Source organism: Rhamphochromis sp. 'chilingali' (genome assembly GCF_963969265.1).
Source record: "Rhamphochromis sp. 'chilingali' genome assembly, chromosome: 15".
In the NCBI taxonomy this organism is placed as follows: domain Eukaryota; kingdom Metazoa; phylum Chordata; class Actinopteri; order Cichliformes; family Cichlidae; genus Rhamphochromis; species Rhamphochromis sp. 'chilingali'.
Window position 1 is genome coordinate 32,107,469 of NC_137942.1, and position 19,815 is coordinate 32,127,283.

General features: G+C 40.9%; 1 protein-coding gene across 1 annotated transcript; it reads right to left on the reverse strand.

Moving 5' to 3' along the window:
• Positions 1–6,870: 6,870 nt before the first annotated feature.
• On the reverse strand, positions 6,871–15,180 carry coa3b (cytochrome C oxidase assembly factor 3b). The gene is made up of 2 exons (XM_080906038.1): positions 14,949–15,180; positions 6,871–13,235 (listed from the first exon to the last, which is right to left on the reverse strand). The coding sequence occupies exons 1-2, from the start codon at positions 15,106–15,108 to the stop codon at positions 13,129–13,131; spliced, it is 267 nt and encodes an 88-aa protein (XP_080762164.1). The 5' UTR covers positions 15,109–15,180; the 3' UTR covers positions 6,871–13,128.
• Positions 15,181–19,815: the final 4,635 nt, after the last annotated feature.

Sequence of the window (19,815 nt, forward strand, 5' to 3'; positions counted from 1 at the left end):
TTTATTTATATAGCACCAAAATCACACAACAGTCGCCCCAAGGTGCTTTATATTATAAGGTAGACCCTACAATAATACATACAGAGAAAAACCCAACAATCATATGACCCCCTATGAGCAAGCACTTTGGCGACAGTGGGAAGGAAAAACTCCCTTTTAACAGGAAGAAACCTCTGGCTCAGGCTCAGGGAGGGGCGGGGCCATCTGCTGCGACCAGATATCAATGATATCTTTATTGCATTTGAACTATTTCACTTATTTATAGTCTAGCATTTACTTCATATATCATAAGATCACACAACTAATAACACAGTAGACACTATGTGATAACTGTTTATATGAGATTCTTCTGGCTTACACCAACCTAACACCACAAACATGTCCATCAGGATTTCTTTCACATTTCATGAATGAGAGTAAGAATATTCACACAACTTCTGACTGGTAGTGTGCAGTATGTGTCATTTCCCCATAGTCTTTCACTTCAGGAAAGTTACTGTGCATGTATGTGTATGTTGGCTTGTGTGTGTTTTCTTCAGTAATAGCTATCTTGTGTCTGGGTCTATGTCCCTCTTTCTCTCCGATTGTCTGATTCTGTTTACCTGTGTTTCATTTGTTTCCCCTTCCCCTGATGTCTAGGTTTCTGTATAGATAGCTTCTGTCATGGCATCTGTCATCACCATCTTATCCTTGCCTGTGTTTGGATTATTCTAGATTTAATTTGCCTCTTTTTGCCTGTCCGTGAAGTCTGCTTTGGAAATATTATTTATTTTAAGTACACCACTTAATTAAATGTGTTTAAGGGCTTCTGTAACAGAGAAAATTCCTTTTCTGCTGGCAGTTTCTTATGGCAAAGGGTTCAGTGCTGTTCTTCTCGAAGACGCCACAGAAGCCATTAGTCGGGCAGTTTGGGAGATCCTCATACTGCACTTGTTCTCCACCCACCCACAGCCATTCACCAGCCAGGTTGCACAGGCCTGTCCACACCTGCCAACAGTAAGCAAAGAGATACATATAAATACCGTATAAATACAGTCTCTCACCAACACAAATGTGTGCATGAAACTGTCCAACCTCATCAGTGGTAGCCTCTTGTGCAGTGGTGTGGTCATCTGGAGTGATGAGGGAGGACAGGTCATAGCTGTGGATCCAGTATGAAGAGGCTGGATCATCTGTGTCCATTGTATCCAGGGACCTGCCTTGTTCTAATGCGTCCTCCCAAGTCTTATTCTCCTTCACCAGAATCAGCTTTTCATCGTAACATAGCACGATTATCATCACAATTCTTGTTTCCCCATTTTTCTCTGTTTGTGTACACACAGTTTCCATTTTGATCTGGTTCTGCAAGAAGTGCAAGAAGCACAATAGAGAAACAAAGACTGGGATAGATTTCAGAAATATTTCAAAGGTAAATAAAACTAGATTTGGTGTCAAATCATTTACCCAGTACAGCGTTTATGTCTCTAACAAAAAACCTCTTTGCTGAAGTTGCAGCTAAAACGGCTAAAACAGCTGGTTTGGGCCATCATTAAAACTCTAGTATAGTCAACACTGTGCTTGAAAATACTGCTGCATATTGTAAATCTGACCCTCTGTCAGCACTAATGTCTCAAATGGATTTCAGGTCAAAGTGCAAAAGACTTTTGCATAATTACTAGTAAGTCTGATCTTGTAACATCTGAGGAGTCAAAAATAGAGTGTCAGACTTTCACTATATGTTACCATTGTGATCCTACATGGTGAAGATGGCTATTTCACCTCCTCTGGACCATTTCCATGGACTTGATGCATCCTCTCGGTACAAACCAATCCATCCAAAGCCTTGAAAAACTTCACTCTCTTTTGCATTTCTGATTTGGACCAAGTCAGTGCGGTGCTTCCTGCAGAACGCTTGTGCACTTGCCCAGTTTCTCTTGTAAGAGTCAGTATAATACGTGAAGTCCAGCAGATGTGCACACACGGGGAAAAGAATGAGCAGGAGGGCAACATTCTCCCTCATTGTGTTTTTGACAGAAGAAAACTGGAACAAAAAAGCCTGCACAGCCAGGACACAGAGGAACAGCTTTATAGCGGGACAGAGCACAGTCACTGAGTCCACATACTGCTCTACTGATAAATGCTGAGAACAATTTTGATCAATAAACTCTTCAGCAGAGACAATTAAAGTGCACAGATGTAGGATTTTGTGTCTGTTTATAGAAATCAATAAAACATTTAGAATTTCAGAAACATAAATGAAATTTTAGAAATAAAATGTTTTAATTATTAAAACAGAAAAAAGAAAAGAAGACAAAGCAATAGAAATAATAATTTAAATGAATCACTGTAATGACATTTACAAAAAAAATGAGTTAAGTTCAGCCAGTGAGATAGCTTTTCTTTTTTGGGGAAGCAGCTATTTCCTCTGTGAACCATCCATTCACTTCTACTTATGCTTTTTCAGGGTTGCGGAGGGCACTGGAGCATATCCCAGCGAAAGCAGGATCCACACTGGACAGGTCGCCAGTCTGTCGTTGGGCTAACACATAAACAAGCATTCACACCCCTGGGCAATTTAGTGTTTCCAGTTAACCTATTCTCCCACTAACTGCATAACTGTGGACTGTGGGAGGAAGCCGGAGTAGCTGAAGAGAACCCACGCAAACACAGGGGGAAATCCAAACGTCATACAGAACAACCCAGGAGTGATGGTGGAACTGAAGTCAGGACATTCTTGATGTGAGGCAACAGTGCTAACCACCGTGCCACCATGCTGCCTTCTCTGTCAACTGCTGTTTGAAAAATGTAGAGGTAAGAACTCTTCAGGAATCAAGCCGTTTCAGAGACTACAGTTTAATTAATCATGGTTTTCAATCACTCATATGAAAACAGGCCTTAACCCAGTTGATCTCTGTCACATTTTCCTCAAGGCATCTTCAGCTATATATCTTACTACTGTTAGCTGTGGGTTAGTGCAAAACATTACAACAAAATCAAAGCATAAAATGTTAAGAAAAAACAACAAAGAAAAACATTTATATCATTGGATAAAAAAACCCCATTTTTATACGACCTGCCTTTTTAAAAGGTTTGAATATCTTTAACTGCCATGAGAGACATGACTGTTTATATTGCTTGCTCGGTTTGAGGTAGCACAATGGAAGCACTGGAAGACTGCGGTGTGGACTTCTTCTTCGTACAGAAGATTCCACTGTAACATTTAGCTGAGAATTCCCCAGAAGTAGAAGGGAAATGTTACTGTAAATTAGATATACAGTAACATTATTAGAGTACTTTTTAATCACTTGATGCAATGACAGACTATTGTTCTATATTTCAAACAAGCAAGAAGTAAACTCACCCCACAATAATTATTTCAAGAAATTTCTGTCAAATGATTAAAAAGAAAATCAGACAATGAGTGGTAGATGCATACATGCTAGTCTCAGAAGGTTAAGCTGTTTTTAATACACAGTTTCAGCAGATTTAAACTGAAATTCAGTGCGCATGCGCCAACCAGCGTGCAGCCTGTTACAGTCGCTCCTGCTTTTCTCTTAGTTTAGCTCTTTTTTCTTACGTATTCTTTTTTTTTCTGACTTGTATTTTCCTCCGTTTTCTATCTCTTACTCAATCATGTGGATTGAGAGAGTTTTTGTTCTTCTGGTGGCCGTGGAACTGTTACTTTTATCATGGAACGGGACCGCGGCACATCTCCTACACGCACGGACTGTTTACTCCAGAGATCAGCTGATCGCCCTGATGCCGGCCGGCTCGCTGGCCAGGCCCGCAGAAGTGCCCGCAGAAGTACCAGCTGAAATTTGGAGGAAAACACATCGGGGATGCAGAGGTCAAGGACAGAAGAGAAGAAAAAAGGTGACGGTGAGACAGCGGAGGCTCGAAGCGAGGAGGAGGTTTAAACCGTGTCTGCCGTCTATCGTGATGGGAAATGTGCGATCGTTGGCAATTAAAATCGACGAGCTCTCAGCACTGGTACGGAGTCAGAGGGAATACCGAGAGTGTAGCCTGATGTGTTTCACCGAATCATGGCTGCACCAGGTCATTCCCGATGAGAATGCTTCCGTGGAAGGCTTCCACACTGTTCGGGCGGACAGGGACAGCATCGCTAGCGGTAAGCGTAAAGGAGGTGGGCTTGCTGTTTTAGTTAACAACCGGTGGTGTAACCCTGCCAACATAACAATCAAAGAAAGGATTTGTTGCCCGGACACTGAACTGTGTGCTGTTGGACTCAGGCCGTATTATTTACCCAGGGAATTCTCTCACGTCATCTTGGTGGCTGTTTATGTTCCCCCCTCTGCTAACCCCACAGCTGCATGTGACACTATCCACTCTGCCATAGCTCGGCTACAGACTCAGCACCCGAGTGCCTTTATTGTGATCTCGGGTGACTTCAACCATGTATCACTGGACAATACACTACCAACATTCAAACAATATGTGGACTGTCCCACCAGGGGAGAGAAAACTTTAGACTTACTGTATGCTAACGTCAAGGATGCATACAGCTCCTCCTCCCTCCCCCCACTTGGTAGGTCAGATCATAACCTGATTCACCTCACCCCCCGCTATGTGCCAATTGTGAGGAGGGAACCTGTGACCACCAGGACTGTTAGGAGGTGGTCAGAGGAGGCAATAGCGGAACTACAGGGCTGTTTCGAGGTGACCGACTGGGAAACACTCTGTGAGCCTCACGCCGAGGACATCAATGGGCTTACTGAGTGTATCACAGGCTACATAACTTTCTGCACCGACTCCATTGTTCCAGCTCAGACTGTTCATTGTTACCCAAATAACAAGCCGTGGGTGACTAAGGACATCAAAGCCCTCCTCAACAACAAGAAGAGGGCTTTCAGAGGGGGCAACAAAGAGGAGGTGAGGAAGGTCCAGGTGTTACTAAAGGACAAGATCAGAGAGGCTAAGGACAATTACAGGAGGAAGCTGGAGTGGAAACTCCAGCAGAACAGCATGAGAGAGGTGTGGAGGGGCATGAAGACCATCACTGGATTCAGGCCAACCAACAGCAGGGGAGCTGAGGGAGGTGAGAATAGAGCCGACGAGTTGAATCTGTTTTTCAATAGATTCGACACCACAGTGTCTGCTCCCACCCCCACAACCTCACCTGCAGTCAGCCTGGAATCCAGAGCCACACCACTGTGCCAGCCTCTCTCTTCACATGTTGCCTCCTGTGAGATTCCTGACACCCCTCCCCCACCCATCACCTTCACTCAATACCAGGTTGAGATGCAAATGAGGAGACTTCACTCAGGCAAGTCTGCTGGACCAGACGGAGTGAGTCCCCTTGTCCTCAAGACCTGTGCCCCCCAGCTGTGTGGAGTCTTTCATAAACTGTTTATGCTGAGTCTGAGTCTGCAGAGGGTCCCGGTGATGTGGAAGACATCATGCCTCGTCCCTGTACCAAAGACGCCTCGTCCCAGTGGCCCCCAGGATTACAGGCCCGTGGCACTGACCTCCCACATCATGAAGACCCTGGAAAGGCTCATCCTGGACCAGCTGCGACCCATAGTAAGACCACATCTGGATCCCCTTCAGTTCGCTTATCAGCCTCGTCTCGGAACAGAGGACGCCATCATCTACCTGCTCAATCGTGTCTACACCCATCTGGACCAGCCGGCGAGCACTGTGAGGGTCATGTTTTTTGACTTTTCCAGTGCTTTCAACACCATCAGGCCGACCCTCCTGGGTGATAAGTTAGCAGCGATGCAGGTGGATGCTTCTCTGGTGTCCTGGATTGTTGATTACCTGACAGGAAGACCACAATATGTACGTCTCCCACAGTGTGTGTCTGACAAGGTGATTAGCAACACAGGGGCACCACAGGGGACTGTCCTCTCCCCCTTCCTCTTCACCCTCTACACCACAGACTTCAGCCACTGCACAGAGACCTGCCATCTTCAGAAGTTTTCTGATGACTCTGCGGTGGTTGGATGCATCAGCAGGGATGATGAGACAGAGTACCGGGCTGTGGTCGACTCCTTTGTCACGTGGTGTGAGCAGAATCATCTGCAGCTCAACGTGGCAAAGACTAAGGAACTGATCGTGGACTTCAGGAAGACCAGGAAACACTTGACCCCTGTTTCAATCCAGGGGGTCAGTGTTGACATTGTGGAGGACTATAAATACCTTGGAGTACACATTGACAATAAACTGGACTGGGCTAAAAACACCACAGCACTTTACAGGAAGGGCCAGAGTCGTCTCTATTTTTTGAGGCGACTGAGGTCCTTCAACATCTGCCAGAAAATGCTGAGGATTTTCTATGAGTCTGTGGTGGCCAGTGCGATCCTCTATGCTGTTGCATGCTGGGGGAGCAGGCTGAGGGTCGCAGATGCCAACAGACTTAATAAACTGATCCGTAAGGCCAGCAATGTTGTGGGGATGGAGCTGGACTCCCTCAAGGTGGTGTCGGAGAGGCGGATGCTGTCCAAGATAAAGACAATGTTGGATAACACCTCCCACCCACTCCATGACATGTTGGTCAGTCACAGGAGCTCGTTCAGTGAGAGACTGAGATTACCGAAAAGCACCACTGAACGACACAGGAAATCATTCCTGCCTGTGGCCATCTCCCTGTACAACGCATCCACTTAACACACTGTTTGCTGCTACAACTACACATGTTTCTTTTCCAAATATTTATTTATAAGTGACTTATGTATGTATGTATGTATGTATATATATGTATATATTGTACTATTCTTAGTTAGCATATTGTCTGTCTTGTCTTAATGTTGGTTTAAAATGGAGCACTGTAACAAAAAATAATTTCCCCCAGGGATCAATAAAGTATTCTGATTCTGATTCTGATTCTGATTCTGAAATCAGCCAAACTGATGCAAAGTAGCACCACCCATCTTGAGGAGTTTGCCCCCTCACATATACTAATGTGCCACAAACAGGACTTTAATATCACCAACCATTCCCATGTTATTACGGTGTATCCATGTAAATGGCCCACCCTGTACATGTACAATAAAATTGTGCAGGAAACACAATTGGTAAGATAACAGGAATAAATAACAAACAAGAACAAGGCACACATTAAAATGACAGGTTGCAAAGGATGTGGACTGTATAGTGTCTGTGTGTGAGTGGACTGAGGGATGAGGGTTTGCATGGCAAGCTCTCTGGCAGTGCCATATATTGATGTGTGTTCTGGAGGAGTTGTACATTCCTTCACCCTATCACACAACAAATTCTTAGTGCTATCTAACTAACACACTAAACACACATTCAAACTCCGATGGATGCGTCAGAGACCAACCTGGGGTTAGTATCTTGCATTAGTGATGTGCGATACCACTGATTTCCTTTCCGATCCGATACCAAGTAAAATTCAGGGTGGTATCGGCGATACTGATCCGATACTCTGTACAAAAACTTAATGTTTCATTGCATTTCATAATACAATATATAATTTTATTATGTAATTGTAATAATAACATAACCATATTGCTTCATAATGATTAGAGGACATCAGACAACTTGTTTTTATTGCTTAATAATGCAGAATAATCATATAGAAATAAAAAAAAAAAAACTGAAGTTGTGCGCTATTTGAGCATGTTGCCTGCCTGCAGCACTAAAGGACTCTGCGAGAGACGTCTGTGTCCCTGTCCTCCTCTTCAGTTCGCCTCAACCTAAGCTCATCATATTCTGTGATGTGATTTACTCCGAGGTGTTTGACGAGGTCAGTGGTGTTGCCACAACACCTCACTGTCTTGCCACATATATCACAAACCGCGTCTGGGCTGTTTGTGGAGGTAAAACGCGTCCACACATGACTCTGTTTGAATCGATATTTCAGTATCGATCCGCACACCACTATCTTGCATGCTATCATCAAACCACCAACCTTCCAGTTAGTAGGTGACCTGTTCTACCACCTGAACTAAAGCCACTCCTCTAGTGCACATGTTGTTAACTTCATTAACACCAAAGCTGCTGAAACTGATTAACAAGCTTCTCTTGTATACTAATGCGCCACAAACTAGGGCTGTTCGATATAACGATATATATATCGGATGACGATATAAAAACGTCTATTCTTTCATTTTATGCTATCGTTTGTTTCGTGGTGTCGCAAAAATAAACTGTTTACTGCAATATTTTTTCACCGCTCTGATGGTCACTGTAGTGGCTATATTAATGTCTTAAAGTTCTCTCTTTCTCTTATATTTAATATAACCACACTACAGACGGACAAGCGCCTGTTTTTATGCGTTGTCGTTAGCAACAACGATGGTAACACCATAGCGTGTCCGCTTGTTTATGTTCCACATAAACCTTTCACAATAAAGCTCAAGATCCTGTTGAGACTTTTCAAAATAAACTGAATCACGTGAAAGATGCAGAGTGTTTACGGATGAGAAGCAAAAAAAGAGCAGCCTGGGCCCTATTTCAGGAAGCCGGTTTAATGCAAACTCTGAGTAAGTATACCCTGGGTTAACGAAAACTCTGGGTTTTCGGTTTCACAAAGCGAGTTTAGATTAATACTGAGTGAGTTACTATGACGACACACTCCGTGAAGCTAACCTGCCCCCTAGCAGGTTTACTTCTACTAACCCTGACCTTCTCCGCCTCTTTGTCAGAAACCTGACTGTAGGAAGTGTCAGACATGGCGTGCTCCTTCCTTGAAGAGCCAGTAGATGTTGAAGCCCAAATTCTCCGCAGAGCTCTCCGCCGGGAGAGAATGATTAGAGCCCATTTGGACATTTTATCATTTCCTGATGATTTTCTGTGTGAACGTTACCGTTTTTCAGCACAATCTATAATTTATTTGAATAACATCCTCAGGCCTAATATTGCTCATGTGACACATCGCGGACATCCTCTCAGTTCTGTACATATTATTTGTATTGCACTTCGGTTTTTTGCAAACGGGAGCTTTCTGTATAATATTGGTGACGCTGAGCACGTTTCCAAGGCTACCGTCTGTCGGGCAGTCAGGAATGTTACAGTTGCACTGAAACGTCTCCTGTACTCGTTTGTGGTGTTCCCCGGTCATAGACCCACAAGATTTATCAAAGAGGGATTCCACAAAATTGCAGGTATCAGGATGAACGAAACTTAATTCATGATGTGGTGATACTTGAACTACTACTTAAATTTTACATTTATTCTCACGGTTCCCAGGCGTGATTGGCTGTATAGATGGCACTCACATTCCAATCATTGCTCCTTCAGTAAATGAAGGAGACTATGTGAACAGGAAGTCTTCCCACAGCATTAATGTACAGGTACATAGTTCCCTGTAGCATTTCAAACTAACAAATTATTTCATTATAGTAATGGATGCTAATTTGTGTTCTCTGCACTGTGAAGATCATATGTGATGCTGCCAACATTATCACAAATGTGGAAGCCAACTGCTCAGCCTCTGTGAGTGGTGGTGGTGGAGGACCCCCACCTGTTTTTCGGGCCTCCACTTTTTTTTCTGTTGGCTATAACGGGTCACATTTGAGCATACAGAGTAAGCAAATAATTTCAATAAGTGCTTACAGAGGGGAAATTAATGTAGCCTCTAATTAATGTAGCCTCTAACTGCAATCGATTTACATCGGACAAACAGACCAAGCACTATGGCTCATAATACAATTACACCTTACCTGTTTGGACTATATTTTTATATTTCATTTTTACTTGCTGCCAGGAACGTTTGGGGCCTGTTGGGTTGCACCTGCGCTCAAATCACATCACAAAATAAAATGTATGAAATACAAAATAAAATAAAATATAATAAAATAACGTGTTAAATGGGTGGAAATCCCTAGATCAATATTTAAATTAACACTCACGCATTGACTCTGTCGGCTATGTTTTGCCATGCATGCTCCCTTTCTTTTGCAGCTGAGGCTGTGTTACTTTTTTTCCGCAAAATTTGCATGTTATCGGCATATGCTGCCATCAGAATTTCGGCCTCAAGCGCTGTAAAATACATTGACCGCGCCTTCTTTCCCTCCGTCTCCATAGTGACTCGCTTAATCTGTGCTCCACTAATCAGGGCTTTATGTATACTCATGCGCGCGCTTAACTTGGGGTTAAAGCAACTCCGCGTTGACTGAACTAATTGTTATCAGCCTTTCTGAAACCGAATATTCCGAGTTGGACACTTCGGGGTTACTCAACCCTGAGTATCGTTTTTCACTCTGAGTTTTCTAAACCGGCTTCCTGAAATAGGGCCCAGGTGCTAAAAAATAAACCTTAGACTCAAACGTTAGAACAGGCTTTTACTCGCAGCACACTGTGTAATAAATACTCACAAAGAAAACGGCGGCCGTTACAACTTATGTCTAAAGATGTATCGTTTCATGCATCGGTTAAAACACTCGACTCCAGCTACATGACGCCCAGCTGGAAACACTTCAAGCAAGTCGAGCTGCCCGAAATTCACAGCCTTTACAGAAAATGTTACATTTTTGTGATTTATATCGTTATCGGGAGGATAGAATTCTTATATCGGGATATGAGATTTTGGTCATATCGCACAGCCCCACCACAAACAGGACTTTAATATCACCAACCATTCCCATTTTATTACGGTGTATCCATACAAATGGCCCACCCTGTATAATGACCAAAAAGGAGCTATTCTATTGTATTCTAAAGGTAGTCCTGCAAACTGAATAATGGGATGTGCTTAAGTTTTTCAAAGGACTGCACTGAGTCACATGACTGTATAATTCAAGTATGCTTCATATTTATGAGACGTGATGAGCAAATCAGCTGATCTAAATCCAGAGCACTTTGTCCTAGATTTTTAGGAAACCTGAATGAATGAGCTTACAGCACATGGCTACAGAAATCCAGTTCACATTAGGCTATGCATACATAAATGGCACAGAGCTCATATTTCTTACTGTGCAGTCATGAACATTTAGATATTTTGCTGACATCAGCAGGGTTGCTTGCAAACTGAATACATTTAGCCTGCATGTAGCTATGTGTACAAAAATGTTTTGGGAGTTAAGTTGCTTGTTGATTGAGCTATGGGCTTTACTTTTTATACACAAAATTGGGATCTTACATAAATATATTGGGTGGCTGTGGCTGAGGTAGCACAACTCACCTGCTAATCAGAAGGTTGGTAGTTTAATTCCTGGCTGCTCCAGTCTGCACGCCAAATATTAGGTAAGATACTAACCCCAAGTTGCCACTAAGATGCATCAATCAGCGTCCTAAGCATAGGAAAGCGTGCTTGTGTGAATGATGCACTGAATGAATGAGCAGAAAAGAGCTATGTGTAGAGCTGGGCGATATGAGATTTTTTCATATCACGATATGTTTTTTTCATTTCAGGCGATAACGATATCTATCACGATATAAGCCAAATAACTATATTTGTAAGATTTAAATGTGCCGTTGCTCACAAGTAAAATGTGAAATAATCAGCAGCTTGTTTTTAAATATTTATTTCCCATAATAAGTTCAACAGGGTAGATGTACTTAAGGAACATGAGACTTTTTCAGATAAATAAAGGCAAATATTGCAAACTACACAAAAGGCAGCCGCTAAAGCGTTTAAGTTTCAAAATAGAACAAACGAAACAGACTAAACTGTCAATTCCACTTAGAAACAAAATATTAATTCTAAAAATAAATCTTAGTTTGTTTTACAGAAGAACAGACAAAACTGACTAACTTTTGTCAATATCAAATAAACTGAGAACTAAAAGGAAATTCTCAATCTCTCCTTGTTGTATAGCTTAGCTTTTCAAACAGTTTTAACAGTTACTTTAGTCTGACAAAAGCCGAATGACGAATTAGCGCTTCCAGTCAGAGACTGAGGCTACGTCCACACGTACACGGGTATTTTTGAAAACGGAGATTTTCCGTTTTCGTTTTAAAAAATAATCCCGTCCACACATAAAGGGAGAAATGAAGGAAAACGCTGCTATGAACATGCCAAAGCAGCAGGTGGAGCTAGATTCCTAACCGTGCAGAAATGTTGGCCAATCAGAAGTCTAGAAGCCTCGGTGGGAAAAAGTAAACAAAGCTGGGGCATAGAAGCAGAACCGAGTCGTATGTGTGGAGGGACAGTAACTGTGTGTATATGTAAGCATTTAAACACTGCAGAGAGTAGAATTAACAGTAACAGTATTGTAGAAGTTAATTTCACCGAAACAATAACGTGGCGCACAGTGTGACGCATGCACCAGTTTATTGTATTTCCAGACTTGCTTTCGGCACAATTTACAGTGCACGCTACTCTGTTTTTTGTCAGACTTGAAATAGCCGAAATACCTTCACACTACGGAACTTCTATGGCTCTTCCGTTCGACAATCTCTCCGGCATTGGAACCATCATCTGTTTTCTCTTCGGTCACGCTCGGTTGATTTTTCTAGTCGGCACACTCATTTCCTCCATTATGCGCTGGCTCCATTACCCGCTGGCTGCTTCCCAAACAAACACACGTGCGGCTTGGCACTTGTGCTGTACGTAACAAGTCACGCGACGTGACGCTGCGGCTGTGATTGGTTCGGCTCTGCGCTACTTAATTTGGATTGGCTGACCTTTTTTTTTTTTTTTTTAAGAGGACAAGAGCGGCGAGGTCTATCGCGATAGCTTAATTTCTCTATCGAGTAAAAGTTATATCGCGATACATATCGTTATCGTTCTATCGCCCAGCTCTAGCTATGTGATTACCATATCTGTATAATGCTAAGTAAACATTGGTCATTTTTTTCTTGAAAGCTGAATTCTTTAGTTTTACTGAGACACTTTCTACTGTTCTGGAATATGCCACTGATATACAATGACTAAAATGCTGTAGTCTGGACTTATTATTGGAAATACACTGCATAAACTGAAACCTGTTTCTATGTTAACTGTTTCATTTAGAGATTTCTTATAAATTTACTGAGAATTTATATGCAAAGATGGGCATCAGTGTTTTATTCACAGCACATTAGGCTTACAGTAATGCAGAAAGCTGATCAGAAATATATATATATATATATATATATATATGATTATATCTGCTTTTATTTTTTTCCAAGCAGAAAAGGATCCAGAAACACTGTAATGTCCATATATGAGCTGTGATCCCTCCAGCATCCACGTGTAAACTTCTCCACCTGTATTAAGGGGCCAGAAAGCCCAGTCCAACTGAGTCAGGAGTTGGCACCAGTCCGTGGCCCTCTGATGATGTGGATCCTAGCTTCCTCATCCAGTTCCTCCACAACTCTCTCCTGTTTCACAGACAGGATGGTGTAGCTAACTGGGAAACTGCAGGTTAAAGGAAACATTAAAAGAGACATGTGTGTAGTTTAACTCGTGTTTTAACTGGAAACCCTCATGTTCTCATTATTCCAAATCAATCATGATTTCTTGGTTTATTGTCCTGTAAAGTTTCTATTATAATTAATTAATTAATTATATATATATATATATATATATATATATATATATATATATATATATATATATATATATATATATATATATATACATACATATACACACACACACACACACACACACACACACACACACACACTCTATTAAATGCACCTACTGGACTGGAGGAAGCAATTAGAACAGGTACATCCAAGCCATTTTACATGATGGGCCAGAAACAGCCCACTTTGATTTTAAGTGGGCTGGACCAGTGAAACTCATCTTTCTGTCAGTGTAAAGAAGCTTAAATACACAGAAATACTGTTGTAGAAAATAAAAGAAATTTCTCAGCATGACATTCTGGGCTTAAATTATAAGAAGCAAATATGAACAGTTCCACACTATCCTGTAAATATAAAATAAAAAGTATCATAGGTTTTTTTTATTTATTCAGACAAAACTTTTTTCTCCTTTCTATATTTTTTATATTTCTATAGCAGATAATGGAAAAAACATAAACGTTCCCATCATTCCTTTGTAAAATCTATTACATTTATGTACCTAAAACAGCTAAATGTTTATCAGTAAACATAAAGTTGTAAAATTACAGTCAAAAGTTCAAAAGGTATGCCCTCTTTTTCCAAAACTCTCCAGTGAAGTCAGATCAAAGCCTTTACCAGGCCAGTTGTGGCTCCTGCACCTTATGTTTGATACCCCTGCGTTAGAACATTATAGGTTTAGAGATTACTGAACCTTTTATTGAAATGTAACTAAAAATGTTGTACTTATTTATTAACATGTACTGCAAAGGGCTTGCAGCAGGACTAACACAACTACATTTTTTTCGTGTTGTCATAACACAAAAAACACAACACTCTCTCACCTGCCCTTTAACACTAAACTAAGAGGGCATCATGTCACATGTTTAGGGCAGGGTGATTTTGTTCTGCCATTAAGACATAGTGGACAGCTGTCAGGCTATCCATCCGATCCCCTTAACTACGACGTTTCACATATATCACTATAAATCTGAAGCAATAGAACAACGATCGGTGATTTCTCGTCAGTAGCAAAAGTCATCATCTGCAGTTAGAGACTAAATATTTTCATAGTGTGTTTCTTTCTTGTCCATAAATCAAAGCACAACATTGTTTTTTAACGGGTTAAAAACAAATAAAAACTGAATGCGGTGACTTCTCCCTAAAATTAAATGCATTCACAGAGCTACAGTTTCAACAAGTAACATTTGTTATGCTGCCTGTGCATTATTTATAATTCTGTTTTGTGTTATAAATAAATTTAAGTGCACTCAGTTTTTTTAACAAGTCTGATGACCAACTCTGTTAAACAGACTGTATCTTTAATAAAGTTTAATATTTACATTTTTAAGCTGAATTTGCAGACCCGCATATTTACACTTACTGTGAACACATCCCGATGAACTGCTCTGCATTCCCATCACGGGGTCTGTAAGTCTGCTTGTTAAACCTCACCTCTCCCCTTTCTCTGAGGAGTGCTGAACACATGGACTGTTTTTAGTCTAAGCACCCAAACACTCCTGTCATTCACTCTTTAAGCGACCTGTGAAGGATACAGATGCCGACCACAAAAGCTCCTATAGACAAGCCTGTCAGCAGGTTGCGGGTTCGGATCTGGGCTGCATTTTTCTTCCAGAAATCGAGATTCTTTCGGTGGCGGATGAGTTGTTCCTCCGCCGCTGTTAGTCTGGGTTTATCAGCTCCTTCCTTAGACATGACTTCTTTGAATTGTTCGCTGCTCGAAAGGAAAGTGTCGCGTAAACCGGAACGGCACTTCTTCTTCCTTATATTGTTTATTGGCGATTGGCAAACAGCAACATGGTGCATTACCGCCACCCACTGGTGTGGAGTGTGCAATGACAGAAAAAACCCACCAAAAAATTCAAATCCTTCCCAAACAAATGAGTCTGCCCAAAATATGGTCTGAAAACTTTCACTTCTCGAGTTCTTATGAAATAAATCAACCAAGTCCAATTTCACTTTCATATCGACAAGCTTTTTGATCAGTTATCATCTTTCAGCATCATAATTCTGACAATGCAATAAAACATGTTCTATTGTTTCCTATTTTCGACTGCAGTCACACTGTATGGTGTTTCCCTATTAAAAGCAACGTGTTATTCAAACCGGTGTGTCCAAATCTAAGTCAAGATATAATTGTCTCCTCTCTCCTGTCCTTTCTGTGCTTCTAATTTCTCCTGCTTTCCTTTGGATTTTGTAAAACCTCCGGCCTTTCCTCTCTTCCTCCCATGGCTTTTGGCACCTTTCTTTCATTTTGTGCTGTATTCTACTCTTAATCTTTTTTCTACTAACACTGATATCCATATCCACCACCGGTCTCTTTGCAGCTTCCTTCGCTGTTCTGTTTGCCATAAGTCCCTTCATAGTAATTCTGTATAATGTTTGAATCTCTATCAGAATGTCAGCTCTGCAGTCTGAATGACTGTCTTGCAAACTAGCCATTGATAAACTTGAGTCTGAACATATCACAGATCTTAGTGGTCTGCATCTTCAATCCACTGGACAGCTAACAGTATTGAAACCATTTCTCAGTGTACACTGATAAATCATCACTGATCCTTTTCCTTACGTTGATATGAAATTCAGGAACAACAAATGCTATCCCACTTTGGTTGGCTATATTCTTGCGTCTGTGTATATTTTGACATAATTGCAATACTGGTTAATATATTCCTGCACTGTATGAGAGTTTAAATAAAACCCCTTTTGTTCAATAGTGTGAAATCTACTACTGCATCAGGGAGCATTCAAGGTGGTTTTGTAGGCAACATAACTGTTTGACTCGTGTTGATCTTGTCCAGAGTAAGTTCAATGGCTTTCTGTCCTACTGGCCACACAAAGGTCATCAATTCTCTTTTCATTTTTTCCCAGCAGGGGTGGAAAATCGTTTTTGTTGGATGTCATTGTAGACTTGCCCGGTAATTCAGTGCTAGTTGCTCTCTCCTTTTTTTTTTAATGGCATTTCTCCCATTTCTACCTGTATTGCTGCTGTCGAGGTTGTTTTGAATGCACCTCTGCAGACTCTTAGTTGCCTGATATAGGATACTATCTAACTTATGAAGACTTGCTCTGGCTGCAGAATTATATAATATACACCCATAGTCTAATACTGATGTAATTAACCCAGCTTTAAAAAATGTCATATCAGCCCCCCATTCAGTTCCCACTAAGCACCTCATATTTAACACTTTCTTGTATTTGTCTATTATTTTCTGAATATGTACTACACATGTTACCCTTTGATCAAACCATAACCTCAGAAATGTAAATTGTTTTATCCGTTCTTATTCTTAGTCTAAAGAGCTTCAAGAGAAAATCATCTGGATTTCTTTAAGTGGCGTGGCAACCTTCACAGCATATCTTTCTTATTTTTTTATTATTCACCATTTGACCCTGGAACTGAAGAAGCTTCTTGGATGAGAGGTGAAATGTCTTTCAAGCAACTTAAAGAAATTCAGATGCTTCCAAGCTCCTTAGACTACGATGACCTGGAGGACTGAGAACCTTCAGACATCTTTCTTATTCTTGTTCATTTAATCTGACGTTGATTTCCTCCCCAACTCTTTTCCTTGTAAAAAACATTATTTTAGTCTTATCAACTGAGAATTTAAACTCCCATTTATATCATCACTGTTCTACTTCTGCGATTGCCCCCTGTACCTTACTCTTCTTAAAAACCAGACAGCATTTCATCAGAGCAGGGTCGGAGCAGGGTTAATTGCAATACCCCAAAGAAACCACTAGATGTCACTAGCAGGAAGGCTGGTGATGTGTGTATATCATCGCCGTCTTCTGTTTTAAAACAACACTAACACTAATTTGCAGTGGGGTTTTTTTAATAAATAGAAATTGTTGCAATGGTTTCAATTATTCAAAGTAGACTAAATAGATTTGAATAAAAGTATTAGAATCAAACTGGAATAGAAAATAACAACACAGCACAACACAACTTGATTTCTATTTTAATTTCCCCTTTCTTTTCAATTTTTCAACAAATTAGTTGAAAACAGCATCCGCAATACAACAGGATTTCTGTAAAGTCACATAAAAATGTAAAAGCATAGTTTTGTGACTGAATTTTTGCCACCAACATGCATTGTACCATTTTGGGTGCTCTCTGTTAACACGACTTCACACTACTTGAAAGCTTTGTGCAAGGAAAGAGACAATAAAATAAAGGCAGAGAAAGCAATGGTGTGGCTAGCTAAGACAACCCTTCACTCCTTAAATATCAGTTTGAATATATGTTTTGAGTTGTATAATTTTTCATACATTCAACATTTTGTGCATTTTACTTCTCACAGTTTATTTATCTTAAAAATATACAGGAGTTAGGATTCGGAAAACACACACACACACACACACACACACTGACATGTCCTGTGTCATGGCCCAGCTTTTATAAGATTTTATTTTGTTATTTAAATATTCTATTTGATTTTGGGGTTGTTTAATCTTGATATTGTTTTCTGTATTTTATCCTTTGATACCGTAGACCACAATATTCTAATTTCTTGATTACATGATGTAGTGGGTATTGGTGGCACTGCACTTAATTGGTTTAGGTCTTATTTGTCAGATAGAACTTTCTCTGTCAGCCTTCTCGGTTACGAATCATCTTCTGCTCCTCTGTCATGTGGCGTCCCACAGGGCTCAATTTTAGGGCCACCTGCTCTTTTTACTGTATCTATTGCCTCTGGGTTCTATCTTTAGAAGGCATGGAATCTCATTTCATTGTTATGCCGATGACTGCCAAATTTATTTGCCACTAAAGCACAAGGATGGCATCTCCATAAAACCTCTCTTGACATGTCTAGATGACATTAAAGCTTGGTTGGCTCTAAACTTTTTAAATTTTAATGAAAAGAAAACAGAAGTGTTGGTGTTTGGACCCAGTGGTCTTTTGTTTTAGGATCCCTGGAAGTCTATTTTAAATCTGTTGTTACTGACCTTGGTTTTAAGTTGGACAGTGATTTTAAATTGGACAACCAAATCAGAGCAGTGGTGAAGTCCAGTTTTTATCATTTAAGGCGACTGGCAAGAGTAAAATCTTTTCTTTCGAGGCAGCACCTTGAAACAGTGATCCACGCTTTTATTTCTTCTTGGACTACTGTAACTCACTTTATGTGGGGGTCAGTCAGTCATTGCTCTCACGTCTGCAGCTGGTTCAAAATGCGGCTGCACGACTCCTAACAGGAACTCGAAAAATAGAGCATATAACCCCTGTGCTAGCCTCTCTGCACTGGCTGCCTGTGTCTTTTAGAGTTAATTTTAAAATTCTTATGTTTGTTTTTAAATGCCTTCACAGTCTTGCCCCGCCTTACCTCTCTGAGCTTCTTCATCCCCACATACCCTGTCGGTCTCTCAGGTCAGCTGACCAGCTGCTCCTGGAGGTACCGAGATCCAGGAGGAAGCTCAGAGGGGACAGGACCTTCTCTATTGTGGCTCCAAAATTATGGAATAATTTGCCCTTGCACGTTAGAAAGGCCCCTTCACTGTCCACTTTTAAATCACGTCTTAAAACCCACTTTTATTCCTTGGCTTTTAACCTCAGTGAGACTTAGTTTCTCTTTTAATTGAAGTAGTTATTTAATTAATGATTTCACTCTTCTTTTATTTGGTTTTTACTTATATCTCATGTAATTTTATTTTACAGTTCCAGTGTACAGCACTTTGTGTCAGCTGCGGTTGTTTTAAAGTGCTTTATAAATAAAGTTGTTGTTGATGATGATGATGATCCCTCGCTGTTTTTATTCTTTATCTTAGTTTCAAGTTGTTTCAGAGTTTAAAGAACCTTTGGGGGAACATTTTTTCTTCTGAATGTGCAGTGTGAGGTAAAGTACTGATTGTGCTGTGGTGGAAATTGATCATCTTTAAATGATCGGTCTTCACATTCGGTGAGGGAGAAGATAACTAGCACAACAGCTAACTTTGGACTGTGGCTAATCAGCTAATCAAGAAGCCATCGGTAGTCTCGGCGCTAAAGACTCTGGACTACCCCTGACAATGCCACCTAAGAAAAACTCAGCCTTGGAGGAGGCGGAGGATATCAAAAGATCACTGGACTTCCTATCACAGGATGTAAATGACATCAAAATTAAGCAAGACAAAATACTTAACCTAGTGCAGGAAGTTACAGAGTTGCGGGTACGCCTTGCTGAGCGGGACAAAAAAAATAACAGAGCTAGAGAAGAAAGTTGAGGATTTGGAGCAATACTCAAGGATAAATGATGTTATTGTGACTGGGATTAAGATCAAACCCCGCTCTTATGCTCATGCTGTGACCTCCGGTAACAATGAAGAACCCGGCTTACGGGAGGAGAACTCGACGGAGCAACAGGTGGTGTCTTTTTTTGCGTCTAAAAATATACACTTGGATGTAAATACCATTGATGCCTGTCA